Source organism: Tubulanus polymorphus, chromosome 9, assembly GCF_964204645.1.
Source record: "Tubulanus polymorphus chromosome 9, tnTubPoly1.2, whole genome shotgun sequence".
In the NCBI taxonomy this organism is placed as follows: Eukaryota; Metazoa; Nemertea; class Palaeonemertea; order Tubulaniformes; family Tubulanidae; genus Tubulanus; species Tubulanus polymorphus.
The window spans coordinates 16,442,494-16,466,088 of record NC_134033.1 but is presented as its reverse complement, the minus strand read 5'-3'; the positions used below and the strand labels follow the sequence as shown (position 1 = coordinate 16,466,088).

General features: G+C 43.3%; 2 protein-coding genes across 4 annotated transcripts; both read right to left on the bottom strand.

Annotated features, from left to right (window-relative positions):
• Nucleotides 1–8,051: 8,051 nt before the first annotated feature.
• On the bottom strand, nt 8,052–17,094 carry LOC141911125 (monocarboxylate transporter 12-like). 3 transcript variants are annotated; one of them, XM_074802086.1, is made up of 6 exons: nt 16,853–17,094; nt 13,658–13,789; nt 12,663–12,806; nt 12,165–12,308; nt 10,504–11,685; nt 8,052–9,850 (listed from the first exon to the last, which is right to left on the bottom strand). In XM_074802086.1, the coding sequence occupies exons 2-6, from the start codon at nt 13,764–13,766 to the stop codon at nt 9,699–9,701; spliced, it is 1,731 nt and encodes a 576-aa protein (XP_074658187.1). In that variant the 5' UTR covers nt 13,767–13,789; nt 16,853–17,094; the 3' UTR covers nt 8,052–9,698. The 3 variants fall into 3 exon arrangements, with proteins under 3 accessions (XP_074658187.1, XP_074658189.1, XP_074658188.1); XM_074802088.1 differs by lacking the exon at nt 16,853–17,094 and adding an exon at nt 14,888–15,035; XM_074802087.1 differs by lacking the exon at nt 16,853–17,094 and adding an exon at nt 14,421–14,493.
• Nucleotides 17,095–18,138: 1,044 nt separating this feature from the next.
• Nucleotides 18,139–23,513, bottom strand: LOC141911026 (uncharacterized). The gene is made up of 2 exons (XM_074801972.1): nt 23,438–23,513; nt 18,139–20,378 (listed from the first exon to the last, which is right to left on the bottom strand). The coding sequence occupies exons 1-2, from the start codon at nt 23,483–23,485 to the stop codon at nt 19,362–19,364; spliced, it is 1,065 nt and encodes a 354-aa protein (XP_074658073.1). The 5' UTR covers nt 23,486–23,513; the 3' UTR covers nt 18,139–19,361.
• Nucleotides 23,514–23,595: the final 82 nt, after the last annotated feature.

Here is a 23,595-nt window from a genome sequence, read left to right as displayed (position 1 = left end):
CGGAAAACAAGACAGAACTTCACGCGTCACTAATAAACCGACGCCTGTCCGGACTAATAGAGTTAAAGGATAGAATAAAATACCCGCTGTCTTCATCTCACACTAAATCATCGATTTCCCGAAGGCCAAGATTCTTACAGATGAATAAATTATAGAGTAGACTCCGCGCAAGTCAAATTCCGATCAACTCGGATAGTACCGTTCAGCTCGGATAGTACCGTTCAGCTCGGATAGTACCGTTCAGCTCGGATAGTACCGTTCAGCTCGGGTGTTTTATCAAATGATTTTTTTGACATTGTAAATATAGAAACTACAGCTACAGAACTATAACTGATAGGATTCAAACTAACGGAGGTTGGAGATCTTAGAGAAGAACTACAGAAAGAAACTCTGCCGCTTTTAGGATTCAAACTATCAATTGTCGGGATGGAGAGCTCGGAGAACTGCAGAAAGAAACTCTGTCACTGTCAGGATTCAAACTATCAATTGTCGGGATGGAGATCGGCTCGGAGAACTGCAGAAAGAAACTCCATCACTGTCAGGAGCCGAATCGATTAAAGTAGAAACTTTTACCGGTGCTCTCGGTCGAGTCAAAACAATCATACGATATATCTCCCATCTGATAGGTCATTCGTCTTTCATACCAAACACTCGTTAATTTAAACCAACTATTCATAAATAAAGTTTCGTTTAATCTGCTACAATTGAATTCTCGGGAGTCGCCGGCTTACAGTTTAATGATAACAACACTGAATACGGCTGGGATTCCGATAGGATCGTTATTTAATTACGGCAAGATTTTTTCACGATCGATTAGGGGATTGATACAGGCGACTAACGACCCATTTTACACACGGGTGGAATACCTTCGCCTAAACGTCATTTAGGATCGAAGCGGTTATGACTCAATGGTCTTACCGTCGTGACTCGTTGCCTAGAATATATCTGGGTTCGAATCCCACGTTTCTTTCTGATCATCAAACTGCATACATCCCACTATCCTATTTTTCTGGAGTAGAATATAGTAAAACGTGATTGAGATATTATGCGCTCCTTTATTTTTCTCGAGTCAAACGTAGTAAATTAATCTGTGCTATAGATCTCCATTCACCCATGGCGAAAGATAACGGATATGACTGACCTAGTAGTAACGGAATAGTAGGCCTTGTGTTGATTTATGCTTTCATGCGCGAATCGCTCATTAATATTTCACTATCATAAGTAGTAGCTGTAACTCGCGGAGAAGTTGCAATTCGTTTCCCAGATGGTTCTCTCTTGTGCAACATTCCACAACAACAACTCCTATACGATATATCAAGACAATTATCTCATACCGAGTTTACAATGATGTCTGATATATCTAACGCGATAGTGTCTCTAACACATTTTCCTATATAGCCCGCCGCCGCACGCGACATAACAGAACACATCGAAAACGGTACAGTAACCACACTCAAACGTAGTTAATGGATAATAAGATAGAAACCAACTATGTGAAAATTACAAGAATTTCAAAATCGAGAATTTATTTATTCAAAAAATTAGACACAACGTTTTGATCTCACACCTGACGATGATCTCTATAGGGCGAGATCGAAACGTCGTGTATTTTAGATTTTAGATTATTTGCATGAATTAATTCTCGATTTTAAAATTCGTTTAATTTGTACATTGTATTTGTAGATTGTCTATTGAACAAAAATAAGCTTAAGCTATTAGATTGGGGAAACTAAATCTAGTTTTTAAATCTAGACTGTGCACCGACGTGTGGCCCCAAAGAATCAACTTTAACTCGGAAATGGTTTGGACACGAAGGACATTTTTTTTCTGTAAGAACCGAATCACCGGGCTGGTGATGACGGGTCGATCGTAGTTTTAGTGTCGCGGAAAAACTCGAACGACCTCTCATTGGTATGTATGTTATGCAGGCATTACGCATTGTGTTCAGTCACCGTAAAATGAATAAAGCAAAAACAGATCTCCTCTGATATTCATTCATCACCGGGGATCACGAGTGTCCACTGTTTAAGAGGAGGAGAGAGAGAGAGAGCAGAGGCAGAGGCAGAGGCAGAGGCAGAGGCAGGGGCAGGGGCAGGGGCAGGGGCAGGGGCAGGGGCAGGGGCAGGGGCAGGGGCAGGGGCAGGGGCAGGGGCAGGGGCAGGGGCAGGGGCAGGGGCAGGGGCAGGGGCAGGGGCAGGGGCAGGGGCAGGGGCAGGGGCAGGGGCAGGGGCAGGGGCAGGGGCAGGGGCAGGGGCAGGGGCAGGGGCAGGGGCAGGGGCAGGGGCAGGGGCAGGGGCAGGGGCAGGGGCAGGGGCAGGGGCAGGGGCAGGGGCAGGGGCAGAGGCAGAGGCAGAGGCAGAGGCAGAGGCAGAGGCAGAGGCAGAGGCAGAGGCAGAGGCAGAGGCAGAGGCAGAGGCAGAGGCAGAGGCAGAGGAAGAGTGAAAGAGAGAGTCTGGGAATTAAGAAAAAGAAGAAAATGAGAGCAGAGAAAGAGGAGAGAGCAGAGCAAAAAGAGGGGTAGAGAGGGAGAGAGAAAGAAAGAAGAGGAGAGAGAGAGAGAGAAGAGGACGGTATAGAGGAGAGAAGAAGAGAGAGATGAGGGCAAGAGGTTGCCAGATCTCACGAGCAAACGAGAAAACAATCGTGGGGTTAGGGATGGGGGAGCATCGATCTCTCGCAAATGCAACTACAAGTCGATCGATCGGCAATTAGAAGAGCGTACCGCGGCAAGCGAGGTTCCAATAAAACATGGCCAACTTAACGTTATCTGATCGGGATCTGATCGATAACCGATTATCGATTGATTACCCGTATGAGTGTCTCTATCACGACTGGCGGCGGCGCGCGCGACTACCGTCTGGCAACCGGCCGCAAATTTCTAACAAATTCAGCAGACGAAACAAATCAAATAGATTTAGATCATCAACCACTTACCGGCGAATAGACGTGTGGACGTGTTGAGGTTACTAATTATAGAGATTACTAATTGACTAGTCTCTAATTTCTGTCAATCGTGTTCTTCACGTCCTGTGAATTACGGAAGTATCGAACTATCGCTGTAAAACGAGCAACACCGGCTGCGGCAGGTGAGCTGAAAATTTGTATAAATCCACTATATATCCTACTTAGAACAATGCGATTTGTGAACGCGGTTATTCCGGCAAACCGATGATGATACGAGCGTCGGGAATCCGAGGCGCAGTTTGCAATGGCGTCAGATTAAATCTAGAAACGATCGACGGCGGTCCCTCAACTCAACAACGCACACCACGCAACCAGAATGACGACGTGAACAAAAAAAATATCATCTGATTTAACTTACACTGGCACGCGAGGATGTTCCGTAAAAAAATAACTGAATTAGATTACGGCTTGGCGCGCGCGCGGCTCGTAAAAAATAATTGACGTGAATATTGTTCAGCTCCTTGTCGAGAAGTATTAGACCGCGCCTGATACTCGGTAGCGTTCGGATTTGCGATATTTCACACAGAGTTGAGAATCATTAAAAAGAAAGGGTTTTCCGACTATGTATTTTAGTGAAATTGTCCGATTTGAGAGCGGTTTTCCGAGTTGACGAGATAGGCTTAGAAAGAGTTAACCGTACAGTTTTGACCGGTACTCTGAGGAGTCGACTGTTTATTATTGAGCGGACCAGCGGCTGGATCTAGACCAATATCGTTGAATATACGATAATTTTCAGAGCTTTGCGCGAATCGTTGAGATCTTCAGGGGATTCAGAGGCCAATTGTGAAGGACTTTTCATATTTGATGTCCAAAACGGTGTCTGCGGGGCTTAATTTTTAAGAACTTGCGAAGTCCAAAAAAGGACACTGTGATGTCCAGAAAGGCAATATTAGGTGTACTCCTTCACTGAAATGCACCAATTATCTTTGTTGACATAATGAAAACGGGCACTAAAAGGATTTGATGGACTTGTACAAGTCTCATAAGTCCCCCTGAACTCGTTCCTGATCTGTTAACCTTGTGGGGCGGTTTGTACGCCGTTGAATGCGTTCAGAAAACTGCGCTACTGCTGCTGCTGCTGCTGCTGCTGTTGTTGTACTGCACGTGAAGAAAATAAAAAAATAAAACACCATTTCACAAAGTGTAATGTGTACATTGAATGTATTCACAAGTGGCGGTTAAGAAAGATTACAAGATGTTTGCGGAAAGATGGATGAATATTTGGTTAAGCGAGCGATCATCCGGAGAGTTAGTGCCGCTGCTCTGGAGGCGGTATTAGAAATCACGTTTCGTCTAATCTTGACGTATAGCCGTAACGGGCAAATAACGATAAATCTCGCGAGATTAAACGGGATTTTAGTGAAGAGTTTTATCGGCGACCTTGTCAATGTCGGAAGAGCTCGTCGGCGCGGGCGAGTTATTATCAATCACGCGACTTCCGGAGTTTATTGCTAGAACATGAAATTAATTACAACAAACGAGACCAAAGAAACCATAATAGCGATTACATTCAGGATAACTGTAGTTCCTCACTTGCCAGCGACTGCTCTCATTGCATGTGACCGAAACCGCCATATTGACAGTCATTCACATGACAGGTCTCCAAAATGTGTAAATGACCATTATCTTTTGTTGTAATGTCAAAGCTTGTAGTGTGAATGTATATAGCTTGCGCGTTTGCTGGTTAATGCACGCTATGTTATCACATCTTTATTTCGATTTTGATTTCTAAATCTTTATTCTCGCATTGTACTGTCTATTTTATCGTCAACAATCCGATGGTGCACTTTTATATATTACTAGGGAACAATAAAGATTGAGTGTATTTCTATCTATGCATGGCCAGTCCGTTCTTAACGGGCAAAAATGACGTCATGTGTAATTATGGGTCTATCATATTGTCGGCTGCTTCCTCCCTACTCCCAGTCCGGTGCTTCAGAGACAGTGGAACTTCGTTACAACAAAGGAAGGCTCCGATATTTGATAAGTTATTCGTGATAACAAACTGTGTCATTCCTCATTAGAAAATTGGGGTTTTATTTATTGTTATCGCATCTTAGAAACCTGGTGATTATCTGATAGATCTGCACGATTTGTTTTAGGATTTGTTTACATATAGTTTAAAAAATGGTGAAATCGAAGAAGGAACTCTTGTTAACTGAGTTAAAAGAAAGAGCAGTTAAGTCGAGTTCACCTGGCGCACTGTACCGTCTGTGTCTAATTACATACAAAACATTATCAACTTTCATTAAGTCTTTAAAAACTCGTCTCGGTAGTTTCTGCTGCTGCGAAAATAATTGGGCATCTTTCAGATAGAAAAAACCGTTTTATTTACTCCGCCGAATCACGCGTATCGCTCGTAAATATCACCCTTAACCGTAACCGGTTGTGAGAGGGCGCGCGTGACGAGAATCCGTTGAGTTTGAAATGAAGTTGCCTCGTGAATTTCGGCTCTTATAATTGGAGGCGTTTACCCTGGAGTTTTACCAAGACGACGTTTCATCGCGTCAATTACTTTTAAAGTGAAATTATGCCAAACAGAACTCGATAAATCTTTGTTTAAAAAACGGAATCGCAGTTTAAGACTTTAATCACAGCTTAAATTAGACAGTAACAAATTACGCGTAGTTACGCACACGTGATCATTTCAGTTGCAAAACGGTTTATGATAATGAGTGTTGTTCGAAATTTGAATTAAGAACCGTGTACATAATTATACGTTTACTAAATTGGACAAAATTGAAGCAGAACAACGCAAACAACTAAACGCTAAAAACTTTGAAGATCATTTTTACCCAGACTGACTGTCTAAAAAAACCCAGCAAATACAAAGCAAGACTTAACGACGTTTCTACTCAAAATGCTTAGAGCCAATAATTGCAAAATTGAAATGGTTTTTGCAAATGTCTCTAGCATTAGTCAGACGTCACTGTAACTCTCCTAGTTTTTTCTTCTAATAAATATGGTTTTTTTCCTCGCTCTCAGTTCTTTGTGAAGCTGAAAAAGAAACCGATTATGGCAACACAGGTTCGTATTGCGAAAGTAATATCATGAGTCCTGCCTTCCCATTAATGCTGTCTCCTTTTCGTCAAGACAGAGCTTGTACTAAAACCTGCTGCAAATTTGACACTGATCCTTGCGGAAATGAGCACCTTTTCGCCATATTCTTGAAAAAATATCTAAAACCGACGGACAGAACCACGCTGAACCGCAATACGGGATATCGACAAATCCTATATTCGTCTAGATCCTGAGCTTCTTATTTCCTTAGTCCAACCCTGCGGCAGTCCTAGTCAATAGTTTATATAGATACTGATAAAACTTGAGATGTCACGTAAATGACTAAGGATGAATATTGCGGGTCACAGTTTATTCACGATAAATGTAACAGGCTCTCCTCGTCAGCAAGCAGAAGCCCTGGTAAGCGAGGTTGGAATACGCACTTCTTGGCGATTATTATCTTATCACGATACTCCACGGGAGGGGGGTTAAGGGGTTCAGGGCTGCCTCGCAGATAGTTTTAGAGTTTATTTACAACCACTCGATAAAGAAGCACTTTCCACTCAAGTGTAAATTACGCGAATTACCCGACAATAAATCACTGTTATGGCAATGAATATTGTACTGCTTGACTGAGATCTCAGCCTGAGGCAGGTGCTAGCGTCAGAGGTCTCAGCCCGAGGCAGGTGCTAGCGTCAGAGGTCTCAGCCCGAGGCAGGTGCTAGCGTCAGAGGTCTCAGCCCGAGGCAGGTGCTAGCGTCAGAGGTCTCAGTCATACGTTCAATTCCTCAAAATGAAGATTTAATGCTTACGTATAAACTCAAATCTCATGGATTTACCAATTCTGTAGCCTGGACCCACTCTACTCTGCATCCCCTTAGCCTAGACCCGATGGGTACCCCTCAGCCTGGATTCTGAACTCTTCCAGGGGCGGATCCAGGGGGTTCTGGAATACCGTCGAGCATTGTCTGTGCCCCTTGGAGATACCCCTAAATCCATGGATTAGACGTAAATGTGCCCTCGTTTGGCATTTTTGGCGTTTAGTGCCCCCTGAAAACCGCAAGTTTGATGTGAATTGCCCTTTTTTTCCGTGAGTGCCCTTACACAATTCGGAAACCCCTCGAGATAGGGCCCTGGATCCGCCCCTTATTTTCATAGGGGCGGCTTATCTAGAAAATTTGAAAGTGGGGACCGAGAAGATAATAAAAGGTATTTCTCCGATTAAGCAGCCATGTCAAAATGTCCCTGGCTGGGCCCCACCCTCGAATTAAGATGTATACTTTGAAAACCACATCCGAAAGTCTACTTTCAAGGGTTGTCAGATTTGCAGGATTTTCAATGAAATGTGTCTCGATGAAAAGGGCCCCCAGGAGTCCTGATGCACCTTCACCAAGAACGTTAGTGTCTGATGTCCCACAGATGGGTACAAAGGGTCATAGAGCGATGGAAATCATTTGAGGATACTTCCACTTCCAGGACGGATGAACCACCCCTTGCTCGTCACCGCTATCCGTCAGCATTATGCAGCTGTTCCAAATAAACATTTTCTGCATCACAAAACCAAAAGCTTCGGCGGACATTCATTTCATTTCACTTGAACACAAAGATCTTTCGAGGTTTGAAGAGTGAAAAGTGTTTTACAACATGTTAAAAACGAATTTCATCCATCAGGAATTAAAATCAAATGTATGACGTTTCGAACTGTCACTAGAGATCATCGTCAGGATGAAATTCATTTTGATCTTTTAGTGCATATAGTGGGTTTTGAATTTATTATCTGGACCCTGGGTGAGAGCGTACAGGGCTATTCTATCATTCTGTGAAATCGAAATTTAGTTTCGTTAGAATGTTACGTCATTGGACGATATTGCAAATATAAGAAAATCGAAAGTGAAGTTTTTAAAGTTGATGTCGCACAGTCGTTTCGCTAGTGATATCGCCTCTGCACAGCGGGTATCGCGGGTATCGCGGGTATCGCGGGATCGATAGATTCTTCCATCGAGAAGAAATATAAAATGAGACAAAATAAAACAAACCTGATTCATTTTCAGTGAAAAAAATATAGTAGATTTTATGACTAAGGTTTTTTACCCGTTGCACAATTTCATCAAAGGATCAATAATTCTGGTCTGATACGCATATGAAATTCTGGTTAACAATGTAAGTATAGGTTTGATAACAATACTCATAATAATGTTATTCATTATTATTAAAATCAAGCAAATTAATCAATATTTAAAAGAACTATCAATATTGTCACAGAAGTCAACAATCAAAACAATTAAGATATTTAAGATATTTATCACCTGAGATGGTACAACATAGCTTTGTTAATGCAAGAATACATCACCGGTACAACATTATCACGTTTAAATGTTGGTCCCAAAAAGTTTGCGAACAACTGACGTACAATTTCTTATAGAACAGGTTCCACTGAAGTCAGACCCGCTCAACTAAAGATGTTCGTTGTATCTGATCCCAACCAACTCAGATAATATTCATTCAGTCAGACAGACAGAGATTTTCAACGGAAAAGCTCCGAGTTGAGTGACTAGAGTCTGTTCTAGCCTAGGTTCAACGTTTACAAGGACTAAACATGTTTACATTACCTGGCGTCATGGTACAAAATTCATTTGAGCGTACAATAATTTAACCCCTTCCCCGCCATAAACTGAACTCATATTTAGAACGTTATTTCATCCCACATTATGCTCGAATAAAAACTGATGCCATCAAAGCTTCTAGTTCAAAATACAGGACCCGGTTCTACAGTTCTATCGGTTAAGTTTTCCTCAAGGGTAAAACGTTGGTGATAAACCGATCGCAGAATCAAATTTAACCAACGACTATCCAGGGTTCTTACGGGTTTACCGATTTCATTTTCCATAAATTTTCCAAACCCGAATTATACATTTCATATACCCCGAGTGTTACACGAGGCCAACCTAGAACAGGCAATTATAGGCTCATTCAAATAATTAAATAAAAGCCGATTATCAATACCAAGCGACAAAGTGTTTTCATGAAGTTTGTTATCAAATGTGTAGTAAGAAATTTAGGCATACGGCCTAAAATTGAAAAGAGGAGAATCTTATGACGAGAGAAATCGCACGATAGATTCAGCCAAAAAATTAAACGCTCTATTGTGAAATGGTATATATTTCGAGCAGCATTTCAGCTAAATTTTATTAGCCATCATCAGACGAACTGTTGGGGTATTATTTGCTGTTATTTCGGCAGAATCTATAGTGGAATTTCTTTTGTTATTCATCTTACACGGATATTGTGTATATTCTCGACTCGGTAGAATTTTACTTCCCGACCATTTTCTGATTAACCATAACCGGCCGTACAGAAAAAAACAAAATTTCCAGAGCTTTTTCGGGGCCTGGGGAAATGAATTCCCATCTTCCAAAACTTTCAAATACCCGTAAGACCCTGGGGCTTGTTTCATAAAAATGATTAAGGCCTAAATCGATTTAAGATAAACTGAATTAATGTAGAAATTAAATCGATTTATGAGTTAAGCCTTTTTGTGAAACTGGGCCCTGGAGCCGGTTCCATAGTCGAGACTTAAATCAAAAGTGGTCTTAAATATTAAGACTGGTCTCAAGTTGATAGATTGGTTATAGATCTAAGACGGTCTTTGACTGGTCTTAAGTCTAAGCCATGACTATGGACCCGGCTCATGGACTATTGAACCAAGTCCAGGAGTCCATTTTTTCACCGTTGAATTAACAGCAAAAACGATTCTTGTTTTTGTTGAGTTGGCTTCGACGTTTCAGAGCGAAATGTTCACAGAATATCAGCAAACTGCCGGCGATCACGCTGAAACCACAAGTTCGAAACGTCCAATCGTAATTCCCCGTCGAATCGCGCAGAGCACCTGCAAATATTTAACAATTACAAAAATAAATGTCATTTTCCCGATTTTGGAACGTGTCATGAAGTACAGTCAACCCCCGATATACCGCTCATCGGTGCAGAACAATTTTGGCGATATAGAAAGTATGGCCGTTTATCGGGGGTGTTTTACTATGTATTTGTATAGAGATGTACATTGAGAACACCTGGCGGTAGGCGAGGGTGGTGGTAAATGGGAGGACAGTATATCGGGGGTTGACTGTATATAGAATAAAGGACCAAGCTACAGATTTGAGTCAAAATTACAGAAAAAGACCTTTATAACGAATTTGTCAGAGTTATATAGAATGATATTTTCGCCGAATTTGAGTTAGATTGAGCAAATTTGGCTGACTGATAGCCATATTGAATTTTAGAATATTCTGTATTGAATACGTCATCAGCTTTGTCAGGTAAATAGACAACTGACTGACTGATAGCCATATTGAATTTTAAAATATTCCACATTGAATATGTCTTTAGTCAGGTAAGCAGACAACTAGCTGACTGATAGCCATATTGAATTTCAAAATGTCCAATATTGAATATGTGATCAGCTTCGTCAGATAAATAGACAATTGGCTGACTGATATTTATAATGATTTTGGAAATATTAAATATCGATTTCAAACTGACCTAAAATGATTGGTTCACCGATATTTGTCATTCCATACAGTAGCAGTAATAAACCCCAGGCCTTGCAAACCATTTCCCGTCCGAGCAGATCCATCACAGACACGCCCATCATCGCTTGATTGACACCTCCGCAAACACCCAAAGATACCGCGTAGATTATATTAGTCTGAAAAGTCACCGCTAGGGGGCACAATACACCGCATAATCCGAGTAAAAATATGGCCGACGCCAGAATTCGATAGCGTTTTATTCTCATTCTGACGAACGGAAAATCGGCTAGAACGCCGATTATCAGACGCGAAAATATATCCATAGCACCCATAATCGATAACAGTAGCGCCCTCTGCATCTGAGGAATACCAAGGTCTTTCATTCGCGCCGGAAAAAATCGGAACTGGCCGACGTAACCGAAATTCTGCAACGTGCAACCGAGCGCCAACAATACGAACACGGGCGATTTAAACAACGAGAAATCGAATAAATTCGAGAGGAAGCTTTTAGTTTTCACGCGGCACGGGAGACACGAGAATTTAGCATCAACCGCCGCCGGGGCGCGGGCTGAGTCAGAGTCATTTAGGGTACCCACAGCTGGGACATTCGTGACCCGGCTGTCCGCAGTTGGGCCATCCGTAGCCCGTATATTCACAGTTGAAATCACTAAATCTTTATAACTCGAATAAATAAAAGTCTCGTGCTGTTTCCGATGCTGCTGCTGCTGCTGCTGCTGTTGCTGCTGCTGCTGATATAAATCATTATGACTCAGACTGACTCGTCTGCCGCGCAGCTGCCGTTTACTGCATCTGTATAAAATCTCGTCGTAAGACGTGTGGTACGATTCCTCTCTCGTAGCCTGCGAATCGCCGCGATTCTTTTCGCGACCGTTTACTCCGTCCGTCGACAATAAAGGCGCTGTGGTCGTCGTCATCGTCGTGGCGTGTCGATAATACGACGTCGGACGAAACAACGCGCCCGCGATACACATGTGCAGCATCAACGCGCCGATGACGATCAGCGCCCCCTTCAGGCTGTACGCGTCGATCAGAGCGGTGACCAGCGGCGGAAGTACGAACGCGCCGATTCCGCTTCCACTGACCGACACGGCGTTCGCGAGCGCCATTCGATCGTGGAAGTAATACGCGACCATGACGATACTCGGACCGTACGAGAAACTACAACCAATCCCTGAAAATCATAATCGAAATTTTACTGCCAGAAAGTTTTACTTTGTTACTACAAGCTTTTCAGGGATCTAAAGGCGTAATCTTCTTAGTGGTTGGTGTCGAAAGAAAGGCCGATCTAGTAAAATTGGAAGGCAGGGGTCGTGCAGAAGAAATGACAAAGGGGCATTTTTCAGATAAAGCAAGGCATCCTAGGCTTTTAGCGGGATTCCTACCCTCGGTGTTAGACATATTTGGAGAAATACATCCGTAAATTTGCGCTTTCCGAGAGGATGAGTGTCAAATTTACAGAGTTTAAAGATCTCCGCGTCGACGGGAAGGCAGGAGTCCTGACCCAAAAGAACAACCCCTGAATACATGCCGAGGTGAAGCCATGAGGTCGTACATAACGTAGGTCGTTCTAGCTTTGTGTACTTACTTCATGAACTTAACATATAGGAAACTGAAATAAATTCCGGACAACTTTCTAATCATGGAACTTACCAAAAACCAGGCCGATGGTAACGTATATATACTCGATACGGCTGGCGAACGAACTTAACACGAGAGCTAAACCCATTAGAACGCCCCCTATTATCACAATCCGGCGACTAGTAAAATGATCGCTTAAAGTCGTCCCGACGAGAGCTGAAAAAATAATGGAGAATCATTTAACAACGAGAATGCGTCTATGTCCACGTGATTACGCAAAATTCCCCGAGTGAATCTAGGTGAACTGATAAAGAAACACGTGGTCAATAGCATTATCTGAATTCTCCGAGTTTTCGAGGTTTTCGGTAAAATTTGTCAAATTCCCCAAGTTTTTTCCGATTTTTTTTCTGATTCCCCAAGTTTTCCAGTTTTCGATGTTTTTGGAAAATCTTGTCAAATTCCGCAGGTTTCCCAGGAATTTTTCCTAGATTTTTCTGATTCCCTGATTTTTCAGGTGGCGGTCACTCCGTTAACACGGGGCCCGATCTAGAGAATGGTGTATTAACTTACAGCCGAGGTTTAAACTGGTCATCATTATAGCAGCGATCCACGACGTTGTGGCAGACGTCAATTCAAATATCGATTGAAACTCGACGAATAAAATTCCAAACGATTTGTTGAAACCGACGACTAAAGCATGCATCGTAAAACTACCTACAACAATACAACATCAAAATCACCTTCAAATCATCTTATTAAAGTTATGGAACCTGGAACCTGTAACCCCTTAGGCTTGGAACCTGTAACCCCTCCAGCTTGGAACCTGTAACCCCTCCAGCTTGGAACCTGTAACCCCTCCAGCTTGGAACCTGTAACCCCCTCCAGCTTGGAACATGTAACCCCTCCAGCTTGGAACATGTAACCCCTCCAGCTTGGAACCTGTAACCCCCTCCAGCTTGGAACATGTAACCCCCTCCAGCTTGGAACATGTAACCCTCCAGCTTGGAACCAGTAACCCCTCCAGCTTGGAACCTGTAACCCCCTCCAGCTTGGAACATGTAACCCCCTCCAGCTTGGAACATGTAACCCCTCCAGCTTGGAACCAGTAACCCCTCCAGCTTGGAACCTGTAACCCCCTCCAGCTTGGAACATGTAACCCCTCCAGCTTGGAACCTGTAACCCCTCCAGCTTGGAACCTGTAACCCCTCCAGCTTGGAACCTGTAACCCCCTCCAGCTTGGAACCTGTAACCCCCTCCAGCTTGGAACCTGTAACCCCTCTTCAGCTTGGAACCTGTAACCCCTCCAACTTGGAACCTGTAACACTCTCTAGCTTTGAACCTGTAACCACTCCAGCTTGGAACCTGTAACCCCTCCAGCTTGGAACCTGTAACCCCCTTCAGCTTGGAACCCTTTTAGATATTAAACGCTGAAGTGTTTTTAAAATGAAGTGTTTTTGAAATGTCTCATGTTTCTCAGGTGAAGCACTGAACATATGTGAAGTGTGCAATGAGTGCAGATCAATACCAGATATCATCCGGAATTTGATATCTGTCTCTATACTCACCAACAACAATCAACCAAGCCCATCCTTTGTCATAAGGTATGCCATCTTTAGGCAAAGGAGGAAACTCCTTCGAATCGAGCTCCTCGCTTTCCTCCTCATTCGTAGACATCCTCACGACAGCTCAAGATGTTTCTATATAAATGAGAAGTTTTAAAAAGTTTATTCCGAAGAGAATCAAAATTCGACTAGAATAAAAAGTACAAATCAGTTTATTTCCAATGTTTTTACTTTTTAGTGAAAGTTTACTCTGAAGAATTGGATCCTGTATTTCACTGTCAGAGTTAACTCTAACTCAATACCGGGGCACTGGATCCTGAGTTCAGAGTTAACTCTAACTCAATACCGGGGCACTGGATCCGGAGTTTAGAGTTAACTCTAACTCAATACCGGGGCACTGGATCCTGAGTTTAGAGTTAACTCAAAATTCACAATCATGGAACTGGATCCTGAGTTCAGAGTTAACTATAACAGCACAATTGAGTACAGAAATAACTCTTAACTCATAACTATAAAATTGGATACAGAGTTCAGAGCTAACTCTAATTTACATCTGTGCAACTGGAACCTATACTTGACTTCACTGACAACAGAAACTTTGGGTAAATTCCATCCTCGTGTGTGTACATAAACTATGCCACCGTTTGGACTTTGATTTCGGTGACGAATTAGAATTGAATGAAATAGAATCAGTTTGATATTACATACAAACCAGCTTTACTGAAACATATCAGATTGCAACCCCCTACCCCCCCCCCCTACGTACTACGTCCTCAAACCAGCTAGAAAATCTGCGCATTATAATCCGGAGTGAATTCAATTTTCTTGCAAAATCTGGCCACCTGATTGAAATCATTATTATATCATACTCGATAACATTAACTAGGTTGTAATGATTTATGTCGCCGCGCGGCCTCCAGACTTTAAACATAGTCGTGTTTACATAAACTTTACATAGACTTATAAGAAATCAGCAGACCGATTCGAAAACCGTAATACGGCGCAGGTCGTAAAGTACGGGTTCAAATAATGCGAGTAGCAGCACGAGCTGACAAGTGAAATCTATACGACTTGTTTGTACAAGCTGTTCATTTCGTAAATGACATAAATGTAAAGGGTATTTATCCATAGTAATCGCTTGCTCTTTGTAAATATTCATTCCCTCTCTCCCCCTCCCTCTAAATCCGATCAAAGATCCGAATAATAGATGTTTTTTTTCTGAACGCCAGTCACCTTCGCGCGAGCAAAATAATGACGAATTGAATTATTCATTTCGATTAAATTTCCACTAGCGACACGATCGTAATTCCACTATTCCATGGGGTCTAATCCCGATACTTGACACAGCTTGCGACAAATCAAAGCTATACGCACTGATTCACCGAGGTCCCAGACACTAATTGTCACCTGCTTTAATACAACTCTACATTAAACAAGCACGCAGTAATATAAACGGTCGTATCCGCTGTGCTGCTGCGGTTTCGCTGCACCACTCTCTCTCTCTCTCTCTCTCTCTCTCTCTCTCTCTCTCTTCTCTCTCTCTCTCTCTCTCTCTCTCTCTCTCTCTCTCTCTCTCTCTCTCTCTCTCTCTCTCTCTCTCTCTCTCTCTCTCTCTCTCTCTCTCTCTCTCTCTCTCTCTCTCTCTCTCTCTCTCTCTCTCTCTCTCTCTCTCTCTCTCTCTCTCTCTCTCTCTCTCTCTCTCTCTCTCTCTCTCTCTCTCTCTCTCTCTCTCTCTCTCTCTCTCTCTCCTCTCTCTCTCTCTCTCTCTCTCTCTCTCTCTCTCTCTCTCTCTCTCTCTCTCTCTCTCTCTCTCTCTCTCTCTCTCTCTCTCTCTCTCTCTCTCTCTCTCTCTCTCTCTCTCTCTCTCTCTCTCTCTCTCTCTCTCCTCTCTCTCTCTCTCTCTCTCTCTCTCTCTCTCTCTCTCTCTCTCTCTCTCTCTCTCTCTCCTCTCTCTCTCTCTCTCTCTCTCTCTCTCTCTCTCTCTCTCTCTCTCTCTCTCTCTCTCTCTCTCTCTCTCTCTCTCTCTCTCTCTCTCTCTCTCTCTCTCTCTCTCTCTCTCCTCTCTCTCTCTCTCTCTCTCTCTCTCTCTCTCTCTCTCTCTCTCTTTTACTAAACCCTCTTCAATTTTCCACCGGAATTAGCCTATACCACTGGGCAATACGTAAAGCGTTGAATACTTCCACTTTTAAAATCACGTTTCATTCTTTCGTGCATTCCTTTATCCTTTTGAAGAATGTGCTTTTTGACATTGCGATGTACTGACTGAAGAAGGGGCCTTTCAACGCGCGTTTTTAGAGTTAATTCTTTTCGAAATATTCCTGAATGACACTGAATTCAAACATATATATTTCATTGAAAACAATGAACAGGTCTAAGGGTGGTGTAGTCAACATTTAGAATCAGACACTGTATCGATTTTCAAGCATTGAATATCATTACACTAAACAATGTAAAAACAATGCACAATTTCATAATGCACAATTGCATTCTGATATCTGGATTTTAAATTTCAGATTTTTTATTTAGAGAGAGCATAAAAATGTGAATACTCAATAATTCCAAATTAATGAGTTTGTATCATTTACCAGAACTGTAATAATAGTTTAATGATCAATGGCGGATCAAGAGTGGGACCCGAGAGGCCCGGGCCTCCTCCCCCCATTTCAAGATTTTCTCTGGGAGGAAATTTTCACAAACCTCAGGAACAGAAAGCAGATGTGTTGGAAGCAATTTATGATTGCCGCGACCGATTTTTGACAGGTTCTAATACGTTGCCGTGAATTTACTTCAATTTCATTTAAAACGTGGTATTAAAAGAATGTCATTCAGTAAATTGATGCTGTGGCTTCCCCCTGCGCGGGTCACAGTCAATCTCACTTAGAAAAAGTGTCAATTCAGAAAACAGCGTTCACTGACGTTGAGCATGCCATAAAAAGTGCAAAATTCACAGGGGCCTGACCCGGACAGTTTTTGACCCCAGTATCATATAGTATACAAAAATAAAGTTGTTTTTTTTTTGTACCAGGATACTGGGCCGGGGTCAAAGACGTCGTGTCCCGTCACTGACTGCGTCAGGCCCGGGCCCGCTGTTGCTGTGGCTGGTTGTGGGTCAGGTGTGTACTGTGTCTGTAGCCTGTACGTAGCCTGTGCCGTGGGCGTGGAAAAATTACACACACGAAAACGACGGTCATTACTTACCACCAGTTTGACGATACAGCAGCAGCTCTTTACAGAGAGCTTCACCAAGAATCTTAGTGTCTGATGTACCACAGTTGGTTACACTAGGATCGTAGAGCGACGGAGATCACTGGTGGAGACAACCACTGCCAGTGCTGGGTGAAACAGAGAGCGAGCTCATCCTGCAACTCCTGAAGATATCCAGTCCTGTTTGATCTGAATGTTCCCGTCGTCGCGATTTTATTCCTATTCGACCGACCCAAAACAATAACGAGGAAACCCGGAACTGAATATCAGCTGCTGTCGTACTCAGTTGTGGTTGTTTCGTAAACCTCAGAATCACGGAATCCTCGTTATGACGACACAGATGCGACCTACGGGTTATATCGTAGACTCGAGAATAGCAAAATTCCGTCAAGATGAAGCAGCCAACAACTAGGGGTTCGAATCCTGACATTTTGAGCCTAACGGCAGGATTCCGTTGGGCTCACTTACTGACAACGCAGAATTAAACACTCAGATCTAAAGGGTGGAGTTAGGATTTTCTGGAAGGTGGAGACCAGGGTAATGAAGGGCACAAAGGTAATCGCAAAGGGCATCCAGTCAGTAGTGAGCGCTAAGGTGTGAAACGAGCGAAGGGTGTGACTGGCGGCTTCCCGTGCCTGGAAAATTAAGCCGAAATGTTGGTGTTCTCCAAGGCTTTTTACGGCTGTCATGAGGGATGAAAATTCATATTTCTTTATCAAATGAAAAAGATTTCCTGAAAGTTGCGAGGGTACCTAAACATTTAGGAGCCGGGGACTAATTTCCCTGGACCCCAGATTAGCCCTTTGATCTGCGTTCGTTTTAACCACGCTGAGTAAAGATGCAAGTCAGTCGCCGTTCCTCCTGAATCATAAGGTGGATTCAAAGCAATCGCCGTGAACATCTTAAGAAAACTAACTAGGAAGTTTATTGACGCCTTGAAATCACATAAATATCGTTTAACATTGTCGATATTAAGTCATGATATGAAATACATAATATTTATGATCAAAAAGTTATTTTTGGACCGGCAACCGGTTTAGTGCATTCTATCGATGATGCCAGTGAACATCCTCTCACATCAAAATTAATCGAAAATGAAATTAGAAATATATGTTAATATACTAATTATATACAAACTTGTAATCATTGTTTTGAGAGGGCAAAATTGATGACGTACAGTGCACACAGAACCAATGCATATGGTAACGGTTTATACGGCATCCAAAAGATTCAGTCGGGTTCGAATCCTGGAATTACCGAGGCTACTGTGGCCCTGCAGGTCTATCCCCTACGTAACTGTGGTTTAGTTTCAGGATCTGATGTATTCACGGAGCTGAGCATCGATTCGTCCCTCCGATTTTAAGCTTAACAACAACGACAAGTAAAGCCCGATATATACGACTCAAGGAAACTCGGATACGGGCCATCCTTGCTTGCTCACAACAACACAAACCCTGGCCACAAAATCCTTCATTGGTCTATTACCACCCACCGCCCACGAAATCGTGGGCGGGCACCAGTCCATGCCGAACAGATCCGTTCGTCAGGAGACAAACAAACCCTGGCAAGTGAGGATACCAGTACGTCGTGTGCGTTGGACAAGGCGAGAAACACGGCGTTTCTGTGCGTTTCCCTGCGCACTGTGTGCGTTGAGCTTAAGGTAATTAAATAATCAAGGCACTGAGATCGATGGAAATTAAAACAAGTCATCCACAAATTAATCATTTGAAAATTTATTACACATTCCAAAACAAATCAATACTGTATCAACCAATAGACGCTGATTGTTGGACGCTACAAACGGTGGAGTTCTTACAATTGATGGGTAGGTAATTTGGTATCGACCCACACTAAGGAAGGTCGTCCGGTCTGGTGGTCAGCAGAGTCTGGAAGAAATGACTTTATCGAGAACGTCCTTTGGGGTCGGTTTGTGCCAACCATTTATCACGAGAAACAATGGGGCCGATGATTCCGGGCACTTAATACAGTACTAGGTACCTTAAAGCATTCCTCACTACTCGCCTTTGAGCGCTCGTGTTTAAAGCGTCCACTTGAACAAGGCGCATCAGTATATAGGCGCTAGGCTTTCGAATGAGGGAACGGTGGTAACCCTACATCAAAATACGCGCTTTTAGTTACTTACACTATAACGCTCTTAAAATACGTACGCTCTATTTTAAAAAATATAACACTGACTAGGTGGCACAAGCAAACCTACCAAGAACTAGGAAAAAGAAGCCATAAGGGCCTGGAAAACCTATACCAATCCGGCGATAGGTACATAAACTAGGTCCCCGCAAACCTATCGATTACATCGCTAGGTACAGAAACTAGGTCCCCGCAAACCTATCGATTACATCGCTAGGTACACAAACAAGGACCCCTACAAACCTATCGATTACATCGCTAGGTACACAAACAAGGACCCCGCAAACTACATCGCTAGGTTCACAAACAAGGACCCCGCAAACTACATCACTAGTTACATGAGCTATTTCTTTGATTATCCTGGTAACAATGCATCGACTCGCGTCGGAATCGATACATTTTTCGGAATTCCCATTAAATCCGGCGACCCGTAATACACTTGACGAAATATGCGCCCCAATGTGCTGTCCAACGTTTTGATATCCTCGGCGTTGTGGTCGTAATTATACCAGCGGTAGTACAAATGAACGGCGTAGTTTTGTGAATAGTTGAAAAACAGGCCCTGTTCGTACAGGTAGCGTCTGTTCTCCGGTCGCCAGTTGGGTCGGTGTAAACTGGTCTCTTCGACGTGCACGAGCGCCGGGTATTTTTCGGCTAAGATCGCCGGCAGCTGCACCGAATGATAGCCCCATACTTTATCGTCGAACGTCTGGTAATGTTTGTACCAGATCTTCAAGAATTTCGCCTGCCTGGTGCCGATGATGACGCCGTTGCAAAGCTTATCATCTTCCTCTTTGCCCAGAGTGGTGTTGAACTTGCGCAACGGCGCCATCGATTTCAGCACGATTATGTCCAAATCCGTGTAAATCCCGCCGTAGCGCAAAACGGTCTCTAAACGCACCAGATCCGACTGGTGTTCGGGCGTGCGGATTTGATTGCCGAAAATCTCGGCGGGCCCTTTGCGATAAATGGGATGCAGCACCGGAATTCGTTCCAACGCCTCGCGCCAGATCGGACCTCGCGGCATTATCTCGTACCACAGGTAAATCGCTTGCGGCTTGTTGTATTTGTACGCGCTGAGCATGCTGATCAGGTGGTGAAAACGAAACCGAAGTCTTTCAGGCCGCGTGTCGTACCAGGTGTAGTGCATGATGTTCGGCACGACGTAACCCGGCTCGACCTTGTGTTTCTTCACGTCGTAATCCACGTCATCCAGCAGCACGTCCTCGACGACGTCGTCCATCTCGACCGTCACGAAAATGCGCTGCAAACTTTGGCGGGTATTTCCGGTCAACAGGTGGTAAACGGTAACCAGCAATAGAATAACGGTTCCGATCTTCAGGCCTCGAATCACCAGCAATTTCCAAGCCATCTGAAAGTAAATGAAAGAGATAATGACGACCCTATTAATGATACACTTCTCCGTCCGATGGTAAAGATCATATAAAATCCTGCGTACTAATAATAAAGGGTTAGTTTCGTCCAGCCACAGGGACGGATCCAGGGGACAAACTTTGACAGAAGCACGAAGAAATGAAAAGGGCATATATACTGGAAAAAGGGCAAGTATCCGTGCAGCCATTGACTTTAACCACGGGCGTATAAACTAGATCTAGTTTATGCGTCCATGCTTTAACTAACTTTTGAGCAACCGACTCCAGAATTGATGATTATGATGTATAGATGTAGAGCTGTTACACGGTAGAACAATCCATCTGACCTGTGCATGTTTATTGCATTTGCAAAATAAATTGGCTTAACCCTCAATTTGACGAGTATTTAGAAGCTCCTCGTTTTTGCCCGCGGCGACTCGAAACTGTCAAGAGGTAAACTGTAAAGTGCCTTTCAAAAAAAGGCATTCGTCATTGACCACATGTGACAAGGCCACGATGCACGATATATAACCTTGTGTCAATGCGGTGACATATGTTCTCCCGAGATCGCCGAATGCCCATTTTAGTATTATACACACAGACCCCTGGTACTTACACCGTGATACGAACGCACATGATAATAAATTTTAGACCGCAGTTTGTATAGAATGCGCTTAAGAGGAATCTTAGACGGAATCATGTTGACATTGAGCGGTTCAATATGCAGTAATCAGGAGATCAACTGTAGTCCATTGCGCTGCTTCTACTGCTCCCGCTGCTGCTGCTGCTGCTGCTGCTGATGATGATGTTGTTGTTACAACTGCCATTCATTCCTGAATCGTCCACATGTAATCTCTCGCGCTGTTTTCCCATCGATGAAGCGGTCGCTGGGTGATGGATCATTCACGCAGGTATCCGCGCTATCCGGTTTTCAATGATTTCACGACGCGCACACCAGTCCACCGTACACCGAACGTATCACTCACTAACAGCCGCGCGCCACGGTGGTGCAGATGTTTTGTGTTGTGTTGAAGTAGCGAGATTTCGCATGTCTCTGTCGTCTGCTACACATACGGCGTTGTTGTTGTACTGCGGTTGTACTGCGTTACTGTGATGCGGCGTAATAGCCGGCTCGTAGTGTCAGCAGTTTTACCAACAACTCGGATGTACATGTATTGTAAATAGTTAATGTATACATATTTGTTACGATTTTATTGGCGCCCTCTTTAGACGTTACCGTACATAAATGATAACCTGGCTTAGTCACCACGAATCATCCTCCCCGGCAGGGATTCGAACCTGATGGCATCGAGATTGCCACCCTTTCGTGCCGAGGCTGATGCCATCAGGTTCGAATCCCTGCCGTGGGAGGATGCTACGAATCAGAGATGTTAAACAGTCACACAAAACGTCATCAAAACATGTGCATTGTAGTTTACAACCTGCAGTTAGAAGCAATTAACCCACTTTAATACTGTAACCTACGGATACGGTATCGATCCGCGATAGACTTAGCTGCGTGCTGCGTGTACTAGACACTCGGACCTGACGAGACTGTGATAATCAGTTCAGTCCCTTTTCACTCCAACGAGAATCTCCTCATAAACTCCGGGAGCGAAGGCTGAAAAATTGATACCTCGCTTCTCATTTCTGTTGAGTTTAGAAAAGATTTCCAGCGGAGAAATGAATTTTATAGCGGTTGCAAAATTGACCAGCGATCGATTATAGGAGAAACGGTACGGTTTTTTTCAGCCTAAACAGCCCACAAGTCGCGATATCATTACAGTTCATTCGCAAAAAGAAAACTAGTCGATTTCCTTCAAGAAACGAGTGAAAATTTGACTGGGAGAATTCATTGAAAATGAACTCATGCCCGTTATCAGGTGTTCAGTAACTACCGAAGTAATCGACATATCCCGGCGATGCAGCAATACATTAGGCGCGTTCACACGACGAAATTTAGACCGGTCTAAATTTGGTCCGGTCCCATTTAGAGCGGACCAAGCGTTCACACGGGCAAAAATACCGTTCCAAATTAGACCGGTCTAGTTTAGACCGGTCTAATTTGGAACGGTCTAATCCGAAAATCAAAAATTATCAGACAATATTTCTAATCGATTCAATACTTTGATACTCTGGATAATGTTTGAGCACTTACTTGTAAGCTTTCGCATACTACTTCATGCCTAATCATACTGATGACATCAATATTTCTAATAATCGTAATGATAAATAATGAATATGAACTTCGTCTATACGACTGATATGTAGTAGCATCGGCTGATGGGTAGTTTCGATTTTACACACGATTTGATATAATCTCGCAATACGGGTTTTTTAGTCAATTAAGAATTATGGGATGAGAGTTGACGACGATTTACGAAACAACGGATCTTTTATCATAAACGATAAAAGATGCCTATACTGAGAGAAAATGTTTAAAGCGGGGGTGGTGGGGGACGTGTGCTAGAAAAATAAAGGGCCTAACAAGATAACTATATAAATTGGTTCAAGGCGTTTTGGGGGACACATCGAGGACGGTTGGTTATGGGTGGGGTGTAATTCGTAACAAAATGAAATACATAACATCATCATCAGCCATATTGCTACTGATGTCTCCTCAGGACATTCGTGAACTATGTTTTCTATATTATCAGGGGCGGATCCAGTGGGTGAATTTGACTATTTACCTAGAAATTATTGTTCAATAATCTGGCAACTTGTCGACAGTGCAAAAAGAAGGGTTTGAAGAATAATTCTGAAAAAATGACTTTTTTGGTTGTATCCAAGGCATTTCGGACCTGTCGGGTAATACTAGTGATCGATCGCCTCTATAGATGAAACTTCTCAAAAAACAAAATCAACAAACTAGGGCGATCTCATAGGATCTCTAGTCACATTGACATGTAACGCTGTTTATATCTCCACATCAATCCCCCAACCCCTCCCCCTCCCCCACCCCCAACCCCTCCCCGTCCCCACCCCTCCCCGTCCCCAACCCCCACCCCAACCCCTCCCCGTCCAAGACGGTGCTAGTAGTATATACAAGTCTACATACCTTGTTGAATGTTGAAGGCAATACATGCGCACCAAGTCTCTCGTACATATCTATACGTGGTGGTTTTATGCATAATGTGTATTTCAAGCAAACATTAGATTTATAATGTGATTGATAACATATTTATCAACACGGATATGGTGCCGAGTATCACATGG